This window comes from Diceros bicornis, chromosome 34, assembly GCF_020826845.1.
Source record: "Diceros bicornis minor isolate mBicDic1 chromosome 34, mDicBic1.mat.cur, whole genome shotgun sequence".
NCBI lineage: Eukaryota > Metazoa > Chordata > Mammalia > Perissodactyla > Rhinocerotidae > Diceros > Diceros bicornis.
Genome location: NC_080773.1, coordinates 36,585,668 through 36,612,606, shown reverse-complemented (window position 1 = coordinate 36,612,606; position 26,939 = coordinate 36,585,668). Strand labels below are relative to the sequence as shown.

General features: G+C 47.2%; 2 protein-coding genes across 9 annotated transcripts in view; one reads left to right on the top strand and one right to left on the bottom strand.

Moving 5' to 3' along the window:
• The window catches only part of LOC131397528 (zinc finger protein 154-like), a 158,049-nt gene that overhangs the window by 58,640 nt on the left and 72,470 nt on the right, over positions 1-26,939 (top strand).
• LOC131397523 (zinc finger protein 551-like) lies at positions 1,986-25,626 on the bottom strand. Of its 8 annotated transcripts, XM_058530554.1 has the most exons (6): positions 25,388-25,452; positions 24,763-25,101; positions 19,191-19,238; positions 17,150-17,399; positions 8,214-8,337; positions 1,986-6,661 (listed from the first exon to the last, which is right to left on the bottom strand). In XM_058530554.1, the coding sequence occupies exons 5-6, from the start codon at positions 8,332-8,334 to the stop codon at positions 4,752-4,754; spliced, it is 2,031 nt and encodes a 676-aa protein (XP_058386537.1). In that variant the 5' UTR covers positions 8,335-8,337; positions 17,150-17,399; positions 19,191-19,238; positions 24,763-25,101; positions 25,388-25,452; the 3' UTR covers positions 1,986-4,751. The 8 variants fall into 8 exon arrangements, with proteins under 8 accessions (XP_058386537.1, XP_058386534.1, XP_058386541.1 ...); XM_058530551.1 differs by lacking the exons at positions 17,150-17,399; positions 19,191-19,238; XM_058530558.1 differs by lacking the exons at positions 17,150-17,399; positions 19,191-19,238 and having other exon boundaries at positions 24,939-25,101.

Below are 26,939 nucleotides of genomic sequence, written 5' to 3'. Positions count from 1 at the left end.
AGTGAAATTCTACATTTTGTTGACTGCGATTCCAGCAGCAATTGGCATAACTCTGGTGAATGTATTCATTGGTCAAGCTGAGTTAGCAGAAATTCCAGAAGGCTATATTTCAGAACACTGGGAATATTTCAAGCATCCTATATCAAGTGTAATTGCCTGTACTTTGTTTGACGGTCCTGACAGGAATTATGAAAAAAACAATGGCTATCATTCAAATTGAAGCCAAAAAGGCGGAATTACAGTTAGGAGCTGAAGGTATGAAGATTAATGTGTGCCACAGACAATGGCCACCATATCAACATCTGAACAATGTTAAGGAATTTATTGATCATTCTCCAAAGGCAATTGCCAATGTAATCTATTTCTCCAAATACAAAGTGTATCCTCTTTAGGAGAAAATAAATTAATATATTCTGTATTTTTACTCTGGGTGATGAATCAAAGTTCTCCCATTGTTCTAAGAAGTACAGTTATGTTAAGTATCAGGAAGTATAGTATAAACACGTCTGTACTGCAGACATCTGGATTATTCAGGGGCAATCAGGCTTTTTATTACACAAGAAATATGGAACCAATTATATAAAGCATAAACACCTTAATAAACCATTTTTTAGTGAAAAGGAAAGAGGTAAGTGGTACATGTAGGTGTAAAGACTTAAAAGACACACCTGATAAAAACCATACAAATATATTTTTTATCTTGATTGCAATCAATCCACCTTAAACAGCTAATTGAATTAATAAGATTCAGCACTAACATATTTATATTTTAGAATACTTTTGTGTATTCAAGTTATCAGTTATGAAAGTGTCCTTACAGCTAGAAATGCATTCTGAAGAGGTTATGCATGGACATATCTACGATTATAAGTAAAATAACCCACTAACGAGCATGGCGACAGACACAGGAACAAACATGAAATGATAGTGATGGAAAATTGGGATGGGTTCACAGGTCTCCATAAAAATCTTTTCCATTTATACACATATTTGAACATAGCCATTACCAAAGACAGAATATGTCTTTGTATCAAAAATTGTGTGTTGAAAAGGATGAATTGAAATGGTAGGAGGAAACTTGGTTTCAGATACACAAGCAGGTATGGAAATATCCATGTGCTGTTTAAGTCAATTATACTGAAACTTTTTTTTTTTAAAAAACAAGCATGTAAAACGTACCACTCCCTAACCATTTTACTGTTTTACTACTATATACGTTCTTAACGGTATTTATGGCTACTGTATCAGTACTTTGGAAACAGAACATAATGGTGTGCTCCTGGAATGTCTTGCCAATCCATGTTCAGTGACATCATTTTGGCAGGTTGAAATTGACCATGATAGGAATATTTACATCAGGGAAATTGGCAAAGACTGCAAACCTAGGCTTCATTTAATCTATTCTTGAATGTTTAGACTTAAGAAAGTGGTGAATATGTTAACAATGCAGATTAAACTTTAAGACTATGGTATGGTAGACTTTAAATTGCTCATAGAACAAAAAGTTGAGGGAAAAAGATTTCCTTCCAGTACTCAAAAACAACTGTTCCATATAGCAAAGAAGTCATTCAAATCATTGATGAATGAGTGAAATTCCCAACGTATGTGTTGTTGCACTGTCTTCATATTTGTTAAAATAATTAAATTCATAAAAAGAAAATAGACAAAAGATTATGAGCAGACATTTTACCAAAGACAAACAGAAGGTAAATAAAAGCATGAAAAATGCTCATCATGAATTCTTCAGGATATGCAGTTTAAACCAAACTGAGCTGCCACTACACACTTACATCAAGGGCAAAAATTAAACTGGATTGACCATAGCAGGTGCTGGCAGGGAGGAACTGGAGTTCTCATATACTCTTGGCAGGAGAGAACAACCAACAGTTTTGCATTTCTTAAAATATTAAACATTCACCTACAATGTAAGAGTTTGACTTACTACAAGAGAAAGAAAACATATCCATCTAAAAAACTGACACAAATATTCATAGTAGCTTTATTTGTAAAATAACACAAACCTAGAAATAACCCAAATTACCAAAACAGATGAATGGATAAACAAAGTCATTATCCATAGAACAGAATTCTATTCAGCAATAAAAATGCTACTCACATAAGCATCACTGTTGAGTCTCAAAATAATTATGGGGCACAAAGAAACCAGTAAGTAAAAAGAGTATATACTCTATGATGCCTATTTTAAATCACAGATGAACGAACTAATCTACTATAAAGAAAAGTAAATCAATGATCACCTGGAGGGCTGGGGAACAGAGAGAGAGATTATAAAAGCATGAGATAAATATGTGGGTGACAGATAAGTTCATTTTCAGGAGTATGCCGATGGTTTTGCAGCTGTACATGTATGTCAAAGTTTAGCAAAAGTACACATAAGTGCACTTAGTTGCTTGTCAATTATACAAATTATACCTTAACCAAGTTTTAAAAAGTGGTTCCAAATGAAAGCCTAGGTGTCTCTCTTTTCCTAGAACATAAGGTTGGCAACCCTACATGGACCCCGCTATCTTCCTCCTCACACCCTGGGAGGGGCAGCCTTGCCTCAGTTGCAGCAAACATCGGCAAGCAATGAAGACTGCTGCCACCTGAATAAACAGAAATGCTGGCTGGGTCACAAAAGACACATCCTTAGACAACTGGATCCCCTTTCTCTCTATCCTTATTTTGCTGCCTATAGAGCAATGGCCCAGGGGTGAACAGACCAAAGAGGCTGTGGGAATCCACCAAACTTTAGATGATATTCTCTGCCAATGAACTCAGCTACAGGAAATACAATTAGGAAGGTCCTGAAAACTTCTGTATACATTGATCACACAAGCCATAGTACAGGAATATTTATGAACTTTTAGAAAAGGCACATTCCTTCCAATTTACTGCAATCTTCTCCACTCCCTATTAATCTAGCATTTCTGTCGCAATTACACTTTCATCTCACCGTTACAGTCTTACAACAAATGATATCAGGCTGTGAAATTTTGTACATCATAGCATAGGGCTCCTTTGCAGGACCTGGGAAAGAGATCCCTTCAATGTGCTGGGAACTATGTGATAAACACTGTGAACAAAGGAATAAAATTCCTGTTGTTCACAGAAGCACAAGGGGTTGTCATAGCAAAGATCTCCCCTTCAGAGTGACCTCTGGCCTCCCAAAAAATTGTGGCACTAGGCCACAATTAGGACCACAAAGCCCTCCAGTCTTTCTTTCGAGGCCTTGGGCACCAATGCAAATTAGAACAATATTGGACAAAGAGCTATTTCTGCCATCATACTGTCCTTTCTGAAGCACAGAAAATTTGGGATCCCTACAAAATCTCATCACCCTTACAGGCCAACACATCACAATTCTGTTTTCAACTCACCCTACACTATGAAAAGAACCATAAAGTTAAAGATCCAAAAACAAAAAGACTTTTACGGAAAAAAAACATAAACCAATATGCAGCAAGCAGTTTCCACGTTGGAGAATTAAAATCTGGAGGAGTACATCACAAGCATGATGTGAGAACAACGCCCCCCAAAAAGGCAGGCCTTCTTAAGCAAGCTGAGGATGGGTCCTCTGGACCGAAACTGGGTCACGTCCATTCCCTAAAGCCAGAGCGAAAGGAAAGATGATTCCATGAAGGGCTCGAGCAATTCATAATTTCCTCAAAGAAATGGGACAACACAAAAGTCAGCTTCTTTGAGCACACTGGGGTAATGACTGATGTACACTGTGCAGATGTGCCAGGTAGTGGAGATGAAATGGCTTTACCCACAAAAGCCGCAGTGACGTAAATCTGGCAATAGCCCTGGGCAGGTTAGATAGTGCATTGCAGCTCCTTAAAACCTCCCGCATACCTGAAACTTATGAGCAATCCTGTATAGTCTATGTTCAGATAAAAGAGTTTTACATTCAGATAAACGTCTCTCACACAGTCTCCTCCAGTGTTACCACACTGATTGAAGAAAGAAAACATTCTTGGAACATTTAAAGCTTTTCTTAAGTGTGAACTCCCTGGTGACTAAAGAGACAGGATTTCTGGGTAAAAGGTTTCCCACATTCACTGCACTCATAAGGCCTTTAACAGTGTAACCTCTCTGGTGTGAAATGAGGCTAGCACTTTGGCAAAAGACTTCCCACATTCCCCACACTTGTAAGGTCTGGTGTCACTATCAACTCACCACTGTCTAAAGAGATCATACTTGCAGGTAAAGGATTTCCCACATGAACTGCACCCACGAGGCCTCTCCCCATCATGAACTCTCCGGTGTCTAAGGAAGTTAGATTTTTGGCTAAAAGACTTGCCATATTCACTACACTCATTAGGTCTTTCAGCGGAAACTCTGGTGTTCAATGAGGTGAGATTTTTAAGTAAAGGGCTTCCCACATTCACCGCACTCACAAGGCCTTTCACCACAGTGACCTCTCTGATGTCGACTGAAGTTCAAGCTTTGACTGCCCGATTTCCCACAAACCCCACATTCCTAAGGGTTTTCTCCAGCGTTCATAAGAACTTGTGCCAGTGTGAATTCTCTGGTGATGAATGAAGTCAGATTTGTGGGTAAAGGATTTCCCACATTCAGTACACTCAGATAAACTTTCTCCAGTGTGTACACTCTGGTGTTGGAAAAGGGTAGAGCTTTGTCTAAAGGACTTCACACATTCCCTACACTCATAAGGCTTTTCTCCAGAATGAATTCTCTGGTGTTGAAAAAGGCGTCATCTAAAAGATTTCCCACATTCACTGCACTCATAAAGGCTTTTCTCCAGAGTGAACTTTCCGGTGTTGAAAAAGACCAGAGTATTGTCTAAAGGATTTCCCACACTCACTGCATTTATAAGGTCTTGAACCAGTATGAATTCTATGGTGTTGAATGAGATCACATTTGCGGATAAAGGATTTTCCGCATTCAGTGCACTCATAAGGTCTTTTTCCAGTGTGAATTCTCTGGTGTTGCAAAAGGACAGAACTTTGTTTAAAGGATTTCCCACATTCCCCACACTCATAAGGCTTTTCTCCAGAATGAACACTCTGGTGTTGAATAAGGGTGAAGCGTCGACTAAAGGACTTCCCACATACACTGCATTCATAAGGTCTTTCTCCAGTGTGAACTCTCTGGTGTTCAATGAGGGAGTATTTGGAGCTAAAAGATTTCCCGCATTCACTGCACTCATAAGGACTTGTACCTGTATGCATTCTCAGGTGTCGAATGAGGTACAATTTGCGGGTAAAGGATTTCCGACATTCAGTGCAGTCATAGGGTCTTTCTCCATTGTGGATGCTCTGGTGTTGGAAAAGGCTCGAGTTTTGTCTAAAGGACTCCCCACATTCACTGCATTCATAAGGTCTTTCTCCAGTGTGAATTCTCTCATGTTCAATGAGGGAGAATTTGGAGGTAAAAGATTTCCTACATTCACTACACTCATAAGGACTTGTACCAGTATGCATTCTCTGGTGTTGAATGAGGTACAATTTACGGGTAAAGGATTTCCCACATTCAGTGCAGTCATAAGGCCTTTTTCCAGTGTGCACACTCCGGTGTCGGAAAAGGCTAGAGCGGTCTCTAAAGGACTTTCCACATTCACTGCACTCATAAGGTCTTTCTCCAGTGTGAATTCTCCGGTGGTCAATGAGGTGGGATCTGTAGATAAAGGATTTCCCACATTCAGTGCAATCATAAGGTCTTTCTCCAGTGTGAACTCTCCAGTGTTCAATGAGGCTGGATTTGTGCCTAAAGGATTTGCCACACTGACTGCACTCATAAGGTGTTTCTCTAGTGTGAACTCTCCCGTGTTCAATGAGGTGAGATTCATATCTAAAGGATTTCCCACATTCGCCACATTCATAATGCTTTCCTTCACTGTGCTGTTTCTTGTGGTGAATGAGTTTGGATTTGTGGATAAAGACTTTTCCACATTCACTGCATTTATAAGTCCTCTCCCCAATGCAAATTCTCCGATGTTTAATACAGTCAGAGGTTTTGCTCAAGAATTTTCCACATGCACCATAGTCACATGGACTTTGTCCAGTGTGAACTTCCTGGTGCTGAACAAATCTGTAGTTGCAGCTGAAGGCTTTCCCACAGTTGCCACACTCATAAAGCTCTTCTCCAAAGCAGACACTCCGATGTTGAACAAGTGTGTGGTTCTGGCTCTGAGAGTCTTCACGTTCACCCCACTTGTAATGACTTTTTCCACGGGGAAAGGCCTGCCCACTCTCACTGCCACTGTGTGGCTCCTCACTGTTGGGAGTGGCTTGGTGTGGGAGAAGGCCAGATGTGGCCAGGAAGTCCACTCCAACCTCCCTACAAGTGAAAGGCTCCCCTGACATACAGAAGCTGCAGCTCGTCACAAATGAGGCCCTATGCACATCTCTTTTCCAGGGCTTTTCTCCACTGCACTGCCTCTGTTGCTGGTGAAGTTTTGCATGGAACCACAAACATCTCAAACATGTGTGATCCAAGTATGGTTTCCGCAAAGAGTATACTGTTTGGTGCTCAGCTTGGCGCAAAATATCTTTCAAGACTAGGATACAGATCTCACAGGAGTGGTTCTTCTGGGCAGATGGGCCTGCCTTAGAAACCCTGACCAGTGACTCTCCTTCTACAGGTACACTCCACTCAGAAGGGGCCTCCTCATCTTCTGTTCCATGCCAACAGCCTGAAAGTACAGAAATGTTGAGAAAATGTAAGTTAACTTTGGTGGGTGGGGAAAGCCCCATTACAAAGGTGCGTCAGACACAACAAGTTGGGTCCAAGGGATTGTTCTGAAAGCAAGGGACTTGGGGGCAGGTTTAGGAAGGACTGCTTAGCAGTATCGGGTCTCTGAGGATCACAGATCTCTGGGGAGATCTCACCAGACAAAAGACACAAGGATGGGGTACACCACATGGAGGACAGGCAGAGTCTCCAAATCACTCCTCTGCCAATAGCCTTCAGCAGGACCTGGTCTGCTGGTGACATGAACATGCTGTGTGGACGGCTAGTTGTGTTCTGTCCCAATAAAATTCAATTGGAACTGAGTAGTTGGTGTTCAAGGACTATTTACGGATATGTGCACACTTCATGACACAAGTGCAGGTCAATGTTGGAGAACATTGCAGAGGAACAGGTGACACACAGAGGTCTCAAAGTTGAAGGTGGCCAAAAGCCGAGTCAGGATGACAAGTGAGCAAAGTGTCAAGTATGGGAATGAAGAGGTAGAAAGAAGTGTGGCCAGTGACACTTGCACCAAAACACTATTGGACACATGGCAGGTTCCTGGTAAGATCTGAACACAGCCCTGATGTCATGTCCTCCCCTAGTTTACAGTCAACGGAGCCAGGCTTCCTCTGAAATCATCTTGCCATGCTTACCCTGTGAAGAACCAGGGTTATCCCCGTACACTCCATTGTGGAACTACTCACAACCTAAATGATTTGAATCTTAATGAAAGACAGCATAAGTGAGGGACCAGGACTAACCCAAAGCCAACTGGCATACAGCAGTATTCAGAAAAGAAGATATTGCGGCTGGCCCGGAGGCATAGTGGTTAAGTTTGCCCACTCTGCTTCAGCAGCCCAGGATTCGTGGGTTCGGATCCCAGGTGTGGACCTACACAGTGCTCATCATGCTGCACAGGCCACCATGCTGTGGCTACATCCCATAGACAAAATAGAATAAGACTGGCACAGATGTTAGCTCAGGGACCATCTTCCTCAAGCAAAAAGAGGAAGAATGGCAACAGATGTTAGCTCATGGACAATCTTCCTCAACAACAACAAAAAGAAAATATTACAAAAGCCAAGTGAAAAAGGGCCTTACAAGAACAGTTCATAGTTCATGGCAGTAATGACCATGACCTGGCACAGGTAGCCACAAAAAAGACATAGCCTGAGGAAGGTGGCAAAGCTGGAGGCCATGGATCTAGACATAGTGACCCTCCCAAGGAGAGGGCAAGCAAGGCAGGATCCATTAAGCTGACTCCAACACTACTGACTCCCAGACCCTCCCCTGCACTGTTTGAGGCAACACATGTTAGGGCTGCTTGGAGAGTCCATTTCACAGGGCATGACACACAGCTCAGCCCTGTCACTCACAGCACATATGATAAAAAAGTGAGGGGAATTAGCAGGGCCCACGGTTCAGTAGTCTGAAAGACAGAGCTAACTCTGGGGAAGAAAGGAAAGGTAGGACATTATCTCAGGACACTAGGAGGGATGTGAAGGTCTTACCCAGGAATGCTACAAGAGCAAAGTTCTCCAGCATCACATCGCAGAACAGGAGTCTCTGAGCCTCATCAAGGAGCCTCCACTCTTCCCGGGAGAAGTGAATGGCCACGTCCTCAAAGTTCATTCCCTGTCATAAGGGGGACAGTTCATTCCATGATCAGCTTCTCTCCTAGGATTCCAAGTTCATCATACCCTCCCACCCTCCACATCCATCCTCTGCTCACTGTACTCGCTACCTCAGAGGAGATACCAGGCCTCAGTGCCATTGGAGCCACTCTCTCTTTACATTCCCGTTGATACTGTGTTATCCCACAGCAACAACAGGCAGATGGACAGACTGATGATTATCTCAGCTCTGGGCCTGGCAGGTAGGCCACACTGCCTCTCGTCAATGTGATAGGTGTCACGAACACAGGTTAGGGAGAGAAGTTGGCCATAGGGAGGGTGAGAGTGATCTGACACTGGTCTTGTCAAGTAATACCTGTGAGGTCTCTCAGATCACCCCTCCAAGATGCAAAAAACATGGCATCACCCTTCACTCTTATGACTCCAATTCCAGGGACCTGGGGACATCAGTTCACACCACCTCTTCACATGAACATCGTTCTTTGAACCACACTTCTCTCCCACAGCTGCATTCCCACAGGCACAACTTCAAAGGTCACACAACCCTGCCATGATCGGGATGGTTTGTTTCATGATCACCTCTTTCCTAGGATTCTAATATCAGCACCTCCCTAATCCATTCCCTGCTTACTCTTCTTTCGTCCCTACATCAGTGAAGATTTCCAAGCCCAGGTGGCACTGACGCTCACTGTCTCCTCGTGATCCTATTGATCACTGTGTCAGCCCTCAACAACAGGCAGGGAGACAGGTAGATGGCATTTAAACTCAAGACCTGACCTGTAAGGCCACAACACCCCCTCTTTTCAGGCAACTCCCCTGGGGGTCCAAAGATCCTTTGTCCCAGACCCCACCAAACATGGGCTCACCCTTCACTCTTAGGCCGATACCAGGACCTGGAACCATGAGTTCATACTCCCTCTCCATGTGCACATCACTCTTTGTACCACACTTCTCTCTCACAACTGCACTCCCACAGCCACAGCCACCTTCTGCCCTTCACCATAGTCATCTCCCTGACCTGTCCACTCACTGCTTAGTATACATGATCCAGACAAATTCAAAGAGGATCAAGTACTACCCGACTCTCATGGTCCCCAGTGACAAAGGCAGCCTTGAGTCCCACTAAGGAGGTCTTCTCTCTGACTGTTCCTTGCTTCAACCTCACTTACCGGCAACCACATCAGATTTCACACACCCATGGCCCTCCTCCACTTGATGTCGCCCTCACCAGTCACAGCTTTCCTGTCTCCACCTAACCCTCATTCAAGGCCCAGCCCCAGTGGCCCTTTACATTTCCAAAGAGTCTCACAGATGACCACTTCTGCCCGTAAATGAATCCACCAGCACACTGGAACACCCCAGGCTCCACCAAGGGTCACAGCAAAGTCCTCATGAGTCTGTAGAGCAGTGAATAAGCACCAGCCTCAGCCTCAGCATCATCTTATTTCAATTCCTCCTATGCCTCCAGCACCCATCTCACTTCCACTCATTCTTCAAAGGCCTCGGCCACATACCAAACCATATGCTCTCCCCCACCCTCTCTCTACCTGTGTTGTGACACCCACAACCAGGCTTACTTGCGGCCCACCCTCTTCTTCCTGGGCTACTATTACCATTATCATCCTGACCAGCATCCCCTATATTAAAGGAACCTACAGCTCCTCCGTGATGCACACACCTTTTGGAGAAATCTAAATCCTGAACTCCTCATTAGACTTCCAAACACTCACAAACCGTTTTCTGAAACATCTCAAACCCTTAACAGGCCATAAAAAAGACTACCGACATCTCCACTGAAAATTACTTACTATGGACTTCCCCATTTCAGTTGATGGAGCTACCATCCTTCCAGCTGCTAACACCAAACCTTCAAGTTATCCGTGACTCCTACCTCTCTCTCAACCTCAAAACTAGAAATTGCAGGCATCCATACACAAGACACTGATCCAGAACCCAATCATGACTAACCATCCCCACAGCCACCACCCTGGTCCACTTACCATTACACTCACCCAGATTATTGAGGTAGCGTCCTCTCTGATCTTGCTACCCACTGATCTTCCACCCACTTCAAACCCATACTGTTCCTCATGTTGCAGTCCAAGGCGCCTGATGAAACCAGGGTCAGATCACCTGTCTTCACTGCTCCATATCTCCCATTGCTCCCATCACCTCCAGAAGAGACACTCAACCTCTCATAACACTGTTCCAGATCTGACTCCTGCCCTTCTGGTCCCAGTTCCCATGAGAAAGAAAGGACACCTGCAGCTCCCTGAACCAGTTCAGCCACTCCTCCAGGTCTTTGCACCTTCTAGTACCTATGTCTAAGACCTTCCACACCTCTTTCCACTGGCTGCCAAAAATAGGAACCAATCCAAAGAACCCTAGGCTTGGACTTAAGACCCTGGGCTTGGTGCCTGTTCAAGGTGCCCCAGACCCAAAGGATGGAAGAGTGACAGAACAGTCTCAGGACACCGTCATCCCAGAGATCATAGGGTAGCATGGGTGAGGACTAGTGAGGCCCTGAAATAAAGGCCACACACCAGTATCCCTAAGCCGTTCTGCAGTTCTGGGGAATCTGGGGAAAGAGGGAGGTCATCTGAGACTCTGGTAAACATGGCCAGGATCCCATGGGCTCAGGCCGCTAAGTACCGCTGCCCAGCCCAGGACCCGGGTGACCTCGAGACGCCTGCATTCCCTCTGGCCTCAGTCCTCGGTGCACTCTTCTAGTTACGCAATTCTCTACAGAACTCAACCTTCCTGTGCCTAGCTATTAGCATCTCTTCTCCGGTCCGCGCTTCCCCTGAGCAGCTTCTGGAAAACCATGAGAACCCCTTCTCAGGCAGTGGCCCTCTTTTGTTCACAACCCTCCGTGGCTCCCAACGCCCTGAGAATGAAGGTAAAACTCCTCAGGCACAACTTCGCCTCATATTCTCGGTTGCCTGTAGACAAAACAGAGCCATAAACACAGAGCCCGAGTTTCCCGATTCCTCCCGGCTCAGCCGCTCTCCACGCGTTTCCCCCGCCGGGCCCTCCGTCTGGGACCCTCTCCCACACCCCGTCACCCCGGCTCTCAGAAACAGGCCCCACGAGCGCCTCCCCGTCCCGGACACCGGGGCCTGGGCTACAGGCCCGCGAGCGGCGCCCGCACTCGCGGCTCTAGAGCTGGGCGGGACTGAGGGCGCGGAGGGCGGGGAGGGCGCGGAGCACGAGCACTGACCTGAGCCGGCTCCCTCCGCGCGGCCGCCCCAAAGGACTCTGGAGGCGGAGCTGCCGATCCCCGCCGGGTGCACGTCACTCGGGGTGCGCGTCACTTGAGGTGCGCCGCCGCGAAGCCTCAAACTCGCCTCTGTGCAGCGAGCACATCTTGAGCGCGTTCTCAGTCGTGACCCAGTGCTCGGTAGTCTCTCACTGAGTAAACACTCTCCAGAGAAGCCAAAAAGAGCGCCACGAGAAAGACGCCGAAAGTCCAGCCCTGAGTCCACCCGCACGCACGGAAACTCCCGTCCTGTACTCTCATTGGCTCAACTCCGCGCTGTTTTGCTCATTGTCTCTGGGTAATGTAGTTATCTCTGTTTCACAGGCATTGGTTGTATCTTAGTCCTTGACCTGTGCCAATAAAAGTTTGAGCGCACTGCAAGCGGAGCTGGGAAATGACGACTTTAGCATTTAGGGGAACGAGAGGTGCTTACTTCTTCTTAAAGGGGCACTTCGCAGGTTTCTGGGGAGTGTTGTCGGCAACTGATCACCTAAGTGTGTAGACACCACTTCAGACTCCCTGAAGCTTAAAATGCTCCCATAGGCTAAAAATATTATTTCAGTTATTCCCAAAGGCTACAAATCCAAATGGACATATTCTCTTTCAGACACAAAATGCATCTACTCTTAGCTGGAATGTAATAAACATTTTCTTGCTATTCAAATGCATGTCGTCAGAAGCATTAGTGGATTTTGTAACTCGGTATGTTCAGTCAGGGCCATGACTTGGAAGATAAGGAGGGCCGTTTAGGGCCCCCTGAAGTAGGACAAGGAGATATCTCTGCCTCTGGTTCCCACAAAGAACATCTCTCCAGCCTGTACACTCAGTGATTGGGTCCAAATCATACAGCAACACTATTTAATATTTCTTACTCAATATCCGAAGATATATTCAATTTCTTTATGAATCTGACATCTATCTCAAACTGAGAGCAACTAGTAAATTCTGTTTTGGTATGGGATAGTGGCTACAGTGTTCTCAGGCAGAGCTCGTGGGCAAAGAAGGCATCTGAACACCATCATCTCGTCTTCTTGCTGGGAAGGGATTATCATTATTCCAATGATTGCCAGGACTGTTGTGCAGGATGAATTAATGATATCTCAGAAAAAAAGTTGTGAAATGGAAATTACAGAGAGCTATTAATAATCATCATGTAGTTAGTCAAAGAGAGTGGTAGAAATAGCTCTGGGGACACATCAGTGGAGGATGGAGAAAGTTAACACCTCAGATCGTTTTTATCAGGAGACAGTGAAGTCTGAAAAGTCAGAGTTTAAACTGAGCCCAATCTTGTACTGTGATTCTTTTTCATCAATTTCATCCTAGTGGATCTGTAGTGATTTCTCATGTCAGTTTTAACTCACAATTTCATAATGACTTGTTCAACAACTTTTCTAGGCCCAATGACCACTGACATACGTTCTTTAATGAAGATTCTGCTCAAATATTTTGCCTATGTGATTTTTTCTTAATTTCTAGGATTTCTATGTAAGTCCTTTAGTCAAATATTCACATATTCTTTTTACCATTCTGTGTTGCAATTTTTAGTCAACATTCTTGAGGCAATGTAAATATACATATGATGTTATTCAAGTGTTTTCTGAGTTGTCTTTACTTATACCTAGCAATTCCTCAATGCTCCAATGTTTTACTTAATAATTCTTCATTAGGGGCCGGCCCGGTGGCTAGCGGTTAAGTTCGCGTACTCCACTTTGAGGCCTGAAGTTCGCAGGTTCAGATCCCAGGCATGGACCTACGCACCGCTTGTCGAGCCATGCTGTGGTGGCATCCCATATAAAATAGAGGAAGATGGGCACGGATGTTAGCCCACAGCCAATCTTCCTCAGCAAAAACAAAAATAATAATAATAATAATAATTCTTTATTAAACTTTGTCTATTCAAATGGCCAAGGAGCTTCTTTCTCCTGATTGGACCCTAACTGATCACAAATTGGTTCTGGCAGTGGTCCTACTAGATCAGCTCATAAGGATGGGATTTGGGGATTGGTTTGGCCATGCCCTTGGGTTTGAGGTGCTGAACAACTAGCCAACGGGAAATGGGAAGCTAGTGACCTATGGTATGCAGTGGCACCATAATTCATCTATGACCTGGAGTTGATTATGATGAAGGGGCAACTGCAGCACATGCCTTGAGACCAAGTGGGTGCTGCACTGAGTATTTAAGGCAGTGATGGTAACTACAAGGAGTGAAGTCTGGGAAGGATTCTTCTGAGTTCATGTTTTTGCTTAGAAAGAGCTCAACAAGATCATTATCTCTCAGTTCAAGTCTCAGTATGAGAAACAGAAAATTTCCATGATAGCCATCAAAGAAGCTCTGATTTCTGTAGCTGCAAGGCTCATACTGCTGAAAACCAAAACATTCAACTCATGGCTTGCTGAATTACAATGAGAGTTGAATACACACTCTCAGAATATTTCTCATGTGAAAGTTAGGGCATTGATTGGTAAAGTGGGATTCTGAATCTTGGAAACAGGAACATCTGGTTGCTGCAGAAGAAACTGACACTCTAGAACCCTTAAGTCACTCTGAGTTTCTCCTACCAGGCGTCTGAGGAGACCAGCCTTCTTCTGCTAATATCACCTGGGGCAGATGCCTGTAAAGGAATGCCAGTTCTCCACAGGACTCACCACAACAACCTGTAAATAGTATCAACTCTCAGCATCATCCAGGGAAAGAGGAAGAAACAATGGACACACCAGAAGGACTGTGATACTTTGGTAGGATATATTATCAGAAACCTGGGGAGAATGTGAGGGTATGGGTTCTCAGGCTGTTTAACCAAGGAGGGTGGAATATATAATAGACTGGACCGAATTCACTGATATGGTGCAGTTAGTAGATGTTCTGGATTTACTGTGCTACCTTGTGCAGCTGGAGGTGATTCAACAGCCTACTTGTTCAGTTGACTGGCCTTGGATTCAACGGTGGCCTCTCAGTGAATGAGGCCGAGATGACAGAGTTAGTACCAGATGATGTACAAGTGAGTACAGGATGATGTACAAGGCAGAAGTGAAATTAGGGATAGGAATGTTGGCTGGATTTATCATATGCAAGATGTACATCTACAACTGTATTAATCATGTTCTTGTTATTTTCTGTATCTTATAATGTTGACATCTTGGGGGCCCTACAGACCTGCCTTCGAGTGGCCAGATCCTGAAACCAATGTCAAACAGCAGTTTTGCTGGACTGTTATACCTCAGCGTTTTAAAAAGTCGCTTAAAATGTTTGGGGAAATATTGGCTAGGGACCTAAGGGAACTTCAGCTGGTGGAAGGGACTCTCTTGCAGTATGTGGATGACGTTCTTATTGCCAATAAATCTAAGGAAGGTTCAACCCAAGACACCATTCAAACTAAATTTCTTAGCAGACAGAGGTTAAAAGGTTTCAAAGAGAAAGGCCCAAATTTGTAAAAAAAAATTGTTAAATACATGGGGTTTGAACTCTCAGGACAGAGAAGCCTACTCTCACACAGGAGGGAAGCAATCGCCCGAGTTGCTCCTCCCACTACCCGCCAACAACTGCACGATTCTGGGGGATGGCAAGCTTCTGTGGAATCTGGATACCAACTATGGATTAACTGTAAAGCCTCTATATGAGGCCTTAAAGGGAGGAGACCTCAGGCCTTTGACTTGGACACGAGGGTGCCAGAATGCATTCAATCAGGTCAAAGAAAAATTAATGACTGCCCCAGCCTTGGGACTCCCAGATTTAAGAAAGTCTTTTGATCTTTTTGTACATGAGAAACAGGGCCTTAGATTGGGAGTCCTGAACCAAAGCCTTGGACCCACCAGGAGGCCTGTGGCCTATTTCTCTAAGCAGTTGGATCAGACGGCCAAAGGACGGCCACCCTGCCTCTGAGCCATTGCTGCTCCCTGTGACGTACTATGGAAAGCCGAGAAGTTCACAGTGGGGCACCCCACAATGGTGCAGACTCCCCATTGTGTCCTCCCTTTATTGGAACAGAGAGGAGGATACTGGCTAACCTCAGGAAGAATCAGGCTAATTTATTAGACAACCCAGAGGTAAAGTTAAAGGCTATTTCTACCTAAAATCCTGCAACCCTGCTGCCTACCAATGTCGAACAGGCCCTCTTTCACGACTGCCTTCAGATCACTGAACAGGTGTTCTCAGGCCAACCTGATTTGATTGACCAACCGTTGGAGCAGCCGGACTTGGAACTATTTACTGATGGAAGCAGCTGCATGGATTAGGGGCAACATTGAGCAGGGTATACAGTTGTCACCCTACAGGACACCATGGAGCAAAGGCTCTCCCTCTAGGTACCCACGCTCAAAAGGCTGAGCTCATAGCCCTAACTAGGGCTCTTCAAATAGGTAAAGACAAAAGAATCAATATATATACAGACTCAAAATATGCCTTTTCAGTGCTCCATGCCCAAGGGGCCATATGGAAAGAGAGGGGACTGTTGACCGCTGGAAAAAGAGACATAAAATATTCTCAGGAAATACTGACCTTATTGGAGGCTGTTAATGACCCCACAGCAATAGGCGTCATGCACTGCCCTGGACATCAGAAAGGGGACACTTGGGAAGCCAGAGACAATCAACGGGCCAATCAGGCAGCCAAGACTGCAGCCAGAACTATGAGTTTTGAGGCACTCCTGGCTCCCTTAGATCCCCAAACTGACTTTGCAAAGTTTCAGCCTAGTCACACTCAGAAAGACTTAGAGACAGCCAGAGAATGGGAATTTGATTCCCCCTCTCTGGAGCATCTCGACTGGAAATGTAACTCAGAAGGACTCATCCTGGTACCTGAAGCCCTTCTGGGGGAGACTGTTAATCAAATCCATCAGAGCACTCACTATGGGAGAGACGCCACCTTGCAGTGAATCCACAAGTACATAATTGGTCTGAATTTGCAATGGACCATTCAGAAGGTTACCCAACAATGTGTCATCTGTGCCAAGAACAATCCTAGGATGGGGCCACACTCATTGAACAAGGGGGTTCAGCATCAAGGAGCAGTCCCCCATGAGGACTGGCAAGTGGACTTCACTGTGATGCCTGGGAATGTCAAGTACTTCCTAGTATTCATAGATACCTTCACAGGATAGGTTGAAGCTTTCCCTTCCAGAACTGAGAAGCCTGCTAAAGTGACCAAAGCCTTACTAAAGGAGCTCATTCCCAGGTACAGACTCCCACTGTCAATTCAGAATGACAACGGAGTTGCATTTATCTCCCAGATAACCCAGGAAGTATCAAAAGCCTTGGGAATCACTTGGAAACTTCACGCTTCATGGTGAGCCCAGTTGACGGGAAAGGCTGAAAAGATGAACCACACGTTAAAGAAGACAATTGCCAAAATTTGTCAGGAAACTAATTTAACCTGGGATAAGGTGTTGCCCTCTACCCTGTTGAGGTTCCGTGTAGCCCCCTGAAGTAGGCTTCAGTTGAGCCCCTTCAAAATGATGTATGGGAGACAGTCTTGGCTTCACCAACAGGGGACGAATTATGTACAACAGAAGGAAATAGCAATCAGGCAGTACTTAAAATTTCTAAATGAAATTCTAACCTCTGTTCATGAGTTTGCCTCTCACAAGTCCCAATTCCCCGTCAGACGTTCCACTCCACCACATCAAAGCAGGTGACCAGGTTCTCCTTAACTCTTGGAAAGAGTGTGGACCAGAGGATCCCCCAAGTGGACCAGGCATTATGAGGTTCTCCTGACCACCCATTCATCAGTCAAAGTGGCTGGAGTCAAGCCATGGATTCATCACACCCAAGCAGGGCTCGCGCCCCACCACGACCAGAGCACCCAGAAGCTGAAAAGGAAAAAAACCGGTCTCGTGAGCCACTGAAAGAACTTAAGCTGCTGTTCTGGGTGAAAACAGCTGATATCAAACAGTCAGATATGTAAAATGAATTTAGTTCTTACATTTTGGGTTCTAACCACACTATGAACCCTCTCTTCTGCGTGAAAGGATAATTCATTAGTGCATATTTCTCTGACCCTGGCATCATCAGCAAATTTATCCAGGTGTTGGATATGCCATCCCAAGCCTCACTCGGTTCAGGACCATCATGACCCTTTGGTGCAGCCAGTTTATAACTTTTTGGGTGTTCGCACATGCACATTCAAACACCTGAAAACTCCCGAGAGAGGAGTGTATCGGATACATCTCACTCACCCTATAAATGAGGCTGCTGGACCTCTATGCTTTTATCTCACTTACCAACAGCTAAGAGCCCCCCCGCTTTTCTAAAAGAGGGCACTCAGCAGTTTTTGGAAGGTGATCCCCCCCAATGGCATGGAGGGGGCTCAACATTACCAGAGTGTGATGGTGATAGGAGAGGCCCTTGGTTAGAAAAGATGGCCCTGAAGGCTATTCAACTAATGATACTATTACTCGTACCCCGAAGGTTACACTTTCAAGGTTACATTTTCATCCATAGACAGGAGAATCAACCCAGGGCTTACTGAGGCCTCAGGGGTTGGGTTGATAGAGGACAATGTTTGTTGGGGTTTTTGATCACCCCTTTCTCTATCCACAGCAAAAATACCACTCAACACTGGACTAGCTCCCTAAAGCTATTGACAGGATTGCTTGAGGCATACTGGAGAGGGACTCACTCTGGGGCCCTCCCAATCATGGCCTGGCAGGAGGAATACCAGATGGAGATGAGTATTTGTTTGGGTACACACTCCTCCCTTGGCGGGGTGTGGCAGCCCACCAACATGTATTGAGAAATCTCTCTATAACTTTAGGGATTATAGCTAATGAAACTGCTTCTGCTATCGCAGCCCAACAAAAGGCCTTAGATTCCCTGGCCAGAGTAGTTTCAGATAATCGTATAGCCCTGGACTATCCATTAGCAGAATAAGGCGGTGCATGTGTGGTTACTAATTCTCCATGCTGCAACTACATCAACACCTTGGGAGAAACAGAAAAACACTTAGATAAAATCTAGGAACACAGGCCGGCCCCGTGGCTTAGTGGTTAAGCGCGCACGCTCCTCTCCTGGCGGCCCGGGTTCGGATCCCGGGCGCGCACCGACGCACCGCTTCTCCGGCCATGCTGAGGCCGCGTCCCACGTACATCAACTAGAAGGATGTGCAACTATGACATACAACTATCTACTGGGGCTTTGGGGGGAAAATAAATAAATAAAATCTTTAAAAAAAAAAAAAAAATCTAGGAACAAGCCTCCTGGTTGCAACAAGTCCAGGCTGATAGGCCAGGGATAAATGATTGGTTTTCTGGGTTATTCTCTTATATTCCACAAGGAATTCGCTCTATATTCTTTGGCATCTTTAAATTTGGGATATCCATCTTGCTGATTATCGTTGTAGCTTACATTTGGATTAATGTTATTATCAAATGTGGAATAAAGTGCTGTTCTACGACTGTAGATAAAGGCACTCAAATAATGATAATACAAAACGCAAAATATAAACCTGGGACTCGAGGGTATTTTCAAACCCAGGTTGAAAGATTTCATTACTCAGTTTCCCCATCTTCACCCCCTTTCAGCAGGACATAGCTAGAACAATTGATGCCCCAATTCCTACATGAATGAGGAAAAAAAAAACAGTGTAGATTGAAGCCGGGTACCTGAAGGTTACTGTAAATATTCCATAAGAACATGGTTACCCTGCGACCCTGTTCCCAACACCGCCACAGGTGAAAAGAAAGAAAAAAGAAAAAAAGGTTAGTAGCCATGTAAATCCTAGATAAATAACCTCCATCCCTGTTAGATGTACTCATTGAGCCCACAGGCTTGCTTCACAGCCCACGCACATTAGCTTGTTAACTTGCTGTTTCCTGGTCTCACAAAAGGAGTGACTCAATGGTCACAAGGATTTATGAGCTTGTTTTGCGGAAGAAAGAAATACCTTTAAGGAAGTTGCAACCAACAGATGAGCAGACCCCAGCTGCCCCTGATGCCAAGAAGTCTGGTTGCTCAAGATTTTATCTGAAGTAAAAGAAACAGACTTCCCTTTTGTTTTCCCAAAAACCTGCCCACCCAAGCCCCTTAGCCCTACAGAGATGCCCTGCTTTCTTCTTTTGGGAAGGCAGATCTGAGAGAACATACTCTCCCACCCTCCCCCTGTGGCCAAATCAAATACACTTTTCTCTATCTCCAAGAGCCGGCGTCACAGTGATTGGCTTTCACTGCGCATGGGGCACACAGACCTCAGGTTAAGAGGTTCGGTACCAAGCGAACAGTAATGGGAGTGTGTAGATGTGTGACAGGCACTGCCAGCCATCATAGGTGATGGAGCTCAGTGGAATATTGCTGCTCTCCACCCCTTAGCCAGAATGTCCCCGAGAAAGGACAGGACCGAAAATCAACACACTTAGCCAAATTTCAGGCAGTCATCTTAGCACTGGATGCCCTGGCCAACAAGTGGCCCATCTTCACATCCATCATCAACTACTGGGCCATTACCTAAAAACTGTCCTCTTCAGGGTAAAGAACTTTGGGAATCTCCTGCCTCACACACACGCCAAATATAAATCAAAGGCCTTGCCACTCAAAGGCCTTGTCAGGACACTCCTTATGCCCTTAGGAGTTACACACAGGACTGATACTAACCAAGGCACGCATTCATCACAAGCATCATGTGAGACCAACACTGTCCCTGAAAAAGGCAGTCCTTCAGGGCAAGTCACCAGCACAATGCAGATAGAATCCTCGGGGCCAAAACTGGGTCAGGTCCATGCCTTAACTACTCAGAGGAGGGAATGGGGACGCCCTGAAAGTTCAGACTACTCATGATTCCCTCAAGTGAATGGAAGAGAACACAGGGCTAATTCCCTGGGCATTTGGACACTGCACGGACATGCTAGAAGTAGAAGTAAAATGGCTTCTGTCACAGAAATTGGCAGTGATAGAAGTCTGGTAAGGGCCTTGAGGAGGTCAAAAAGTATAACACAGCTCCTTACTAACACCTCATACTCTTCCCACAGACCGGGAACTTTTGGGGACTCTACTGTGGATGTTTGGATGTATGAGGTTTAACTGAGGTAGAAGGCTCCCTCACAAAGGTTCTCCTCCAGTGTCCTTACTCTGAACAAGGAAACAGCACATTAACTGCACAACTAGGGCCTTCCTCCAGGGTGAACTCTTTGGAACTGAATGTGGTCACATTGTGGTTCAAGGATTTCCCACGTTACCCAGACGGATACAGCCTTTCTCCAGTGTGAACTCGCTGGCGTTTTATGAGACTGGAGTTGCAGGTAAAGAACTTCCACATTCAGTGCACTCAGATGGCCTTTCTCCAGTGTGAATTCGCTGATTCTAAACAGGACTGTATTTGCAAGAGAAGGCTTCTCCACAGCAGACACTCTGATGTGGAGACTGTGTTTGTGGCTGGCAGCTTTCCCACATTCACCCCACGTCCCACTGTGAAAGGCTTCCTCAGCTCAAGGCTGCTGTGTGGTTCCCACCAATGCGAGTGGCCTGGTGCTGGAGAAGGCCCGAGGTGGCCAGGATGTCCTCCCCAACTTCCCCAGAGGTCAAAGGCTTCCCTGACATATGGATTCTGTAGCTCTTCACAAGCTCGGCCCAGTCCACATCCCTCTTCAAGGGGTGCTGTGCCCTGCAATGCTTCTGGTGCTGGTGAGAGCTAGTACATGTCCCACCCGAGTGCAGATTCCACCCAGGGTATGTTGCTTGGTGCTCAGGAACTTGCAGAACGTCTTTCAAGACCAGCACAGGAATCTCACCCAGGTGAGATTGGAAGGCCTGCCTTTCGACTCTACTTCTACAGAAGCACTGCTCAGAAGCTGTCTCCTCACCTTCCATTCCAGGATTGGGGGCAGGTTGAGAAAGGGGCTGCTTAGCAGTACTGGGCCTCTGAAGACCACAGAACAGGGGACAGCTCACCAGACAAAGGACACAAGGGTGCGGTACAGCACAAGGAGGAGAGGCAGAGTCTCCAGCTCATTCTTCTGCTAACAGCCTTCAGCAGGACCTTGTCTGCTGCTGACACGTGGGTGCTGGACAGAAAGGTGGCTGTGTCCAGGCCCAGGAAATTCAACTGGATCCAAGTAGTTGCCATTCAAGGATTATTTAAGGGTATGTGCACACCTCATGACACATTCTGTGTGGCTCAGTGCTGGAGAACATTGCAGAGGTAGCAGTGGAGAGGAACAGGTGACTCAAGGAGGCCACAGAGTTAACTGGGAGTCAGAAGTCACAGATGAAATGACAGGTCAGCGAATTGCCCAGTGTGAGAAGAAAAGCAGAAATTATTTGTGGCCAGTGACATTCACACCAAAACACTGGTGGACACATGGCAGGTGCCTGGTATGATCTGAACACAGCCCTGCTGTCACGTCCTCCCCTAGCTGCCACTCACCACGGCCAGGCTTCCTGAGACCATCTTGCCATGTCCACTCTCTGAGACAACCAGGGCTCTCCCAGCAGCCCCAGCAGTACAACTTTATGGGACCTGCATGAGGCAACTCCTAAAAAAGACAGGACACGGGAATGGCCAGCACCGGCCCAGAGCAACTCATCACACAGGAAAATTAATATTACCAAAACCTCAAAGAAGGTCTTGGAAGAACAGCCCATGGTCCACGTAACTACAGCAGTGACCATGACAATCCTTGCAATTCCTGGCACGGGCAGGCGTGAGGAAACGTCAGCTAGAGGCAGGAAGTAGAATCTGGGGCACACAGATGCCATGGACCTGGACAGAGTCACCCAGGCAGGGAGAGGGCAAGCAAGGTGAGACCCATTATTCTGACTCTCAGACCCTTCCATACGCATGGTGAAGCAGCAGGTGCCAGGGCTGCTCAGGGAACGCATTGCTTGGGGCAGTGCATGGCTCAGCACTGGCATCCACAGCACACATGCTAAGAAAGTGGGGAAGTTAGCAGAACCCACGGCCCAGCTGTGGAAAGGACAGAGCCACCTCTAGGGGAAAAGAGGACAGACAGAGAGCAGCTTAGGACACTGGCAGGGATATGAGGCCCTTACACAGGGATGCTCTAAGTGCCAAGTTCCCCCGCACCACATCACAGCACAGCAGCCTCCAAGCCTTGTTAGGAGCCCCATTTACCCTGGAGAAGTCGATGGCCACCTTCTCAAAGGTCACAGCCCAGCCGTGATGGGGACAGATCATTGCATGATCAGACTCCACATTCTTCCCTCCATACATCAATCCCCTGCTCACTCTCCTCCTTCATGTCCACACAGCAGACACCAGGCCCTGGTGCCAGTGGGCCCTGCTCTCTCCTCATGGTCTCACTGATCACTGTGTCAGCCCACAGCAACAACGGGCAGGTGGGCAGATACGTGATATATAAGCTTGAGGCCCGGCGAGCAGGGCCACCCGCCTCATCAGGCAATTCCCCTGGGTTGCTCCAGATTGTGTTTACAACACACAACCAAATTCGGGCTTAACCACCACCCTGATGTCCTCAATGCCAGGGCCCTGGGGCCATCAGTTCTCATTCCCTCTCCACATGCACATCACTCTCTCAAGCACACCTCCCTCACACAGCTGCCCCAACAAAGCCACTTCCACCTCCACCTCACACCAAGGCTCCTCTCTGGGCTCCCCATGTTACACACAAGACACATAACACTGTCCTCGCACAAGACATTCGAGAATCCTTAGCAAATTCAAACTGGATCCAGTTACCCCAGACATCAGATGCTCCCCACCATGAAAGGCAGCTCTGATTCCTGCTATGAAGGTTCCCCGCCTGCCTCGCTTTCTTGCTTCAACCTCAGCCACCCAAAACTGCCATGGCTGCCTTCCACTTGTCTGCACTCGATGTCCCCTCACCAGTCACAGCCTTCCTCTCTCCTCCTAACCCTCATTCAAAGCCCAGCCTCGACAGCCCTCCACCTCAGGCCCAGTGACTCTCCCCCATGACCAAATGCGCCCCTGAGCTAATCTGTCAGCCTGAATGAAACACACCAAGGTCCCGACAAAGTCCTAGAGATTGCACAGAGCAGTGAATAAGCAATAGTCCTGCCTCACTGTCATCTGCCCTCAATTACTCCCGTGCCTCCACATCCAATCACGTGCACGCAACCCTCAAAAGCCCTGGCCACCTGCCACATCACCCACTTCCCCACACTGTTCCCATGGCCACTTCTCTCCCTAACCAGTGTTTGTGACACCCAACACTCCCACCCAGAAGCCCAAGCAAGAGATCCACTTCTCAGCCCCTACACTCCCCTCCCTGGGCTGCTATTAGCAGCACCATCATGACCAGGTTTCCTCTCTATAAATGCGACCCAAGGCTCCACCCTGGTCCACACACTGTCCCCCACCTTTTAGAGAGGTCTCCATCCTGAACCCCTCCCCAGAGTACCAGACCTGTATGCCCAGCTGCCCACTTCAGCCTCCACTAATTGTTCCCTGAAACACCTCATACTCTTAACATGGCCAAAATCAAAACTCCTGATATCCCCAGTGAAAATTACTCCCATTACCAACTTCCCCATCTCAGCTGATGGCCCTTCCATCCTTCAGCTTCTAAACCCAAAAATCTTGCAATCATCGCTCACTACCTTTCTCTTCCTCATACTCAAAATCAGAAAACCTGAGCTGACCTGCTAAAAAAAAATATATCCAGCCTCCCACCATTTCTAGCACCTCAATGGCCACCACATGGTCCACCCCATCAACACTCACCCGGACTCCTGCAGCAGCCTCCTCCCTGGTCTCCTATCTCCTCCCTCACATGCACACTCCTCTTGCTCTTCAGCTGCAGCCACAGGGAGCCGGAGAGCTGGGTCTGATCACCTCCCTCCTCTCCTCTGAATCTCCCATTGCTTCATCACCTCCAAAATAGACACCCCACCTCTCAGGGAGCCATTCCAGACCTGACTCCTGCCCCCTTGCTCTCAGTTCCCTTGAGAATGAAGAGACCTGAGCTTCCCTCAGTACTCCTAGCTTAGCGTCGCCTCCAACCTTTGCACATACTGGTACCTAGGCTTGTGCAACCTTCCACACCTCATTCTATTGATGGCCCACAACAGGAACCCTTCCATGTAAACTGTGGCCTGGACTGACCACCCAGGGATGGGGTCTGTTCTGGGTCCCCATGTCTAAGGCTTGGAAAATGGCCAGGGAAATGTTCCAGGACACCACAATCCAAGAAATCACCTGGGTGGGGTCAGAATTTGGAAGGGTTGGGGACACCATCCAGTCACCTGCGTAGGGTCCATAAGAGCTTCTGTACTCATGTGAATCTGTGGAATGAGGGAGTTCTTGAGAGGCTAGCAACCATGGCCGGCTCCATCCTGTAGCCACTGCCCAGTCCTGGCGCCAGGAGATCGTGGAATGACTGTATTATCAGCAGGGCTCAGTCCTCAGTGCTCACTCTTACCAGCTGTGTGGTCTCGTCAAGGACTCAACCTCCCTGTGCCTCGCTGTTATCATGCCGCCTCCCATCTGCTCTCCTCTGAGCAGCGCTTGAAAAACTTTTAAATCTCTAACTCAGATCCATCTTCTCCCTCTTCTGTTCACAACCCTCTGTGACCCACAGCATCCTGAGAAGAAAAGTACAACCCTCAGCCTGACAGCCCAGGCCTGACGCCCAACTCTCTGTTCCTTTCAGATACAACACTCCGTTCCCGACTCCTCCCCGCTCAGTGGCCCTCCGCCTGGGACCCTCTCCCACACCCGTCACCCCGGCTCTCAGAAACAGGCCCCACAAGCCCCTCCCCGTCCCGGACACCGGGGCCTGGGCTGCAGGCCCGTGAGCGGCGCCCGCACTCGGGGCTCTAGGGCTGGGCTGGGCTGAGGGCGGGGAGGGCGCGGAGCACGAGCACTGACCTGAGCCGGCTCCCTCCGCGCGGCCGCCGCCATCGACTCTAGGGGCGGAGCGGAGCCGGGAGCGGCGGGAGAGGAGGGGACCCGGGGACAGCGGTCCCTGTTCCGGCTCTGGCGCGGGTCCCCTGGGCGGCGTCGCCGAGCCTCAGACCCGCCCCGTGCAGCGGAGACAGCGCCTCCTCTCGCGCCTCCTAGGTCCCGTCACCACAGGCCCCACCCAACACCCGGAAGCCTCCGTCTGCGCGAACCGAACGCACAGAAACCGCAGTAACCCTCAGAAAAGGGACGCCGGAAGTCCCTCCCGTAAAGCTTCCTAGGCACGGAAATGTCCCTGTTCTGCTCTTTCATTGGAGCAACGCAGCCGTCCTTCAGTGCAGTGTATTCTGGGTAATGTAGTTCCCAGGACTCCAGATGCCCACAGCTCGGGGCGTTCCTTAGCTAGACGTTAAGGAGAAACGTTCCTGGGCACTGTGAGGGGCGCTGGGAAATAACATCCGGGCATCAAGGACGTGGGAGAGGGTCATTCCTTCTTAAAGGGGCCGAGGGCTGCCTGCAGGGGAGTGTTGACTGCAGCTCATCAGTAAAGTATTTTGAGATACTGGACAGGAAAATTTTTCCCTCTACCCTGTTCTTACCTTCTTCGCTCAGGCTCTGTAACAAAAGACTACACCAAGAGAAAAGCGAACAGAAGTTCATTAACACGTACATCTCATGTATACATGACAGAGTCAGAATTGAGGAACTCAGAGGTGGGTTAGAATTGAGTCTTATATAACATCTTCTACAAAGAACAATACATATAAAAGTGGTAACAAAGACAAAGGAAAAGTATCTTGAGTCCCTAGCGGCGGCAATTCATATGGGAAAGTAATGCTGGATAAAGGCTTTGGTAGAGTTTATGTAAATTCCTCTGGTGCTGTCTCCAGGCTGATGGGAGTCTGAAGTTGTTTCTGGTGATTAACTTTTGTCCTTTGTAAATTTATGTACTGCTTTTAGGCAAATAGGGGGAGAACAGAGTGCTTTTCTTGTGTTTGCTGCTTTTTAATTGCCTTTAGTTTAAAATAAATGTATGTCAAAGAGGCAATTTTGGGGAAAAGTGAAGAGGAGCTCATGTTCCAGGGATGGAGGCACATCCTCACAAAGGAACCAAGTAAATGATCAAGAGAATGTAAAATGCCCCTAAGGATCCCAAGAAAAACAAAAACAGAAGAGCGTGAGGAGACCAGAGAGTTTAGGGCGACTTTAGATGGGGCAACCCAAGAAGGGCTCTCAGAGGAGGGGATATTGGACTGAGTCTGGAATGAAGTGAAAAAGAGAGGCATGTGGATGACAAATGAATAAAGTATTCAAGTCACGCCAGTAAGTAGGGTACAATGAGAGAAACACAGGGCCTCTTGGGCGCTTACATCTAAAGGAACACCACATGGGCTGGCCCCGTGGCTTAGCGGTTAAGTGCGCGCGCTCCACCACAGGCGGCCTGGGTTCGGATCCCAGGCGCGCACCAACGCACCGCTTCTCCGGCCATGCTGAGGCCGCGTCCCACATACAGCAACTA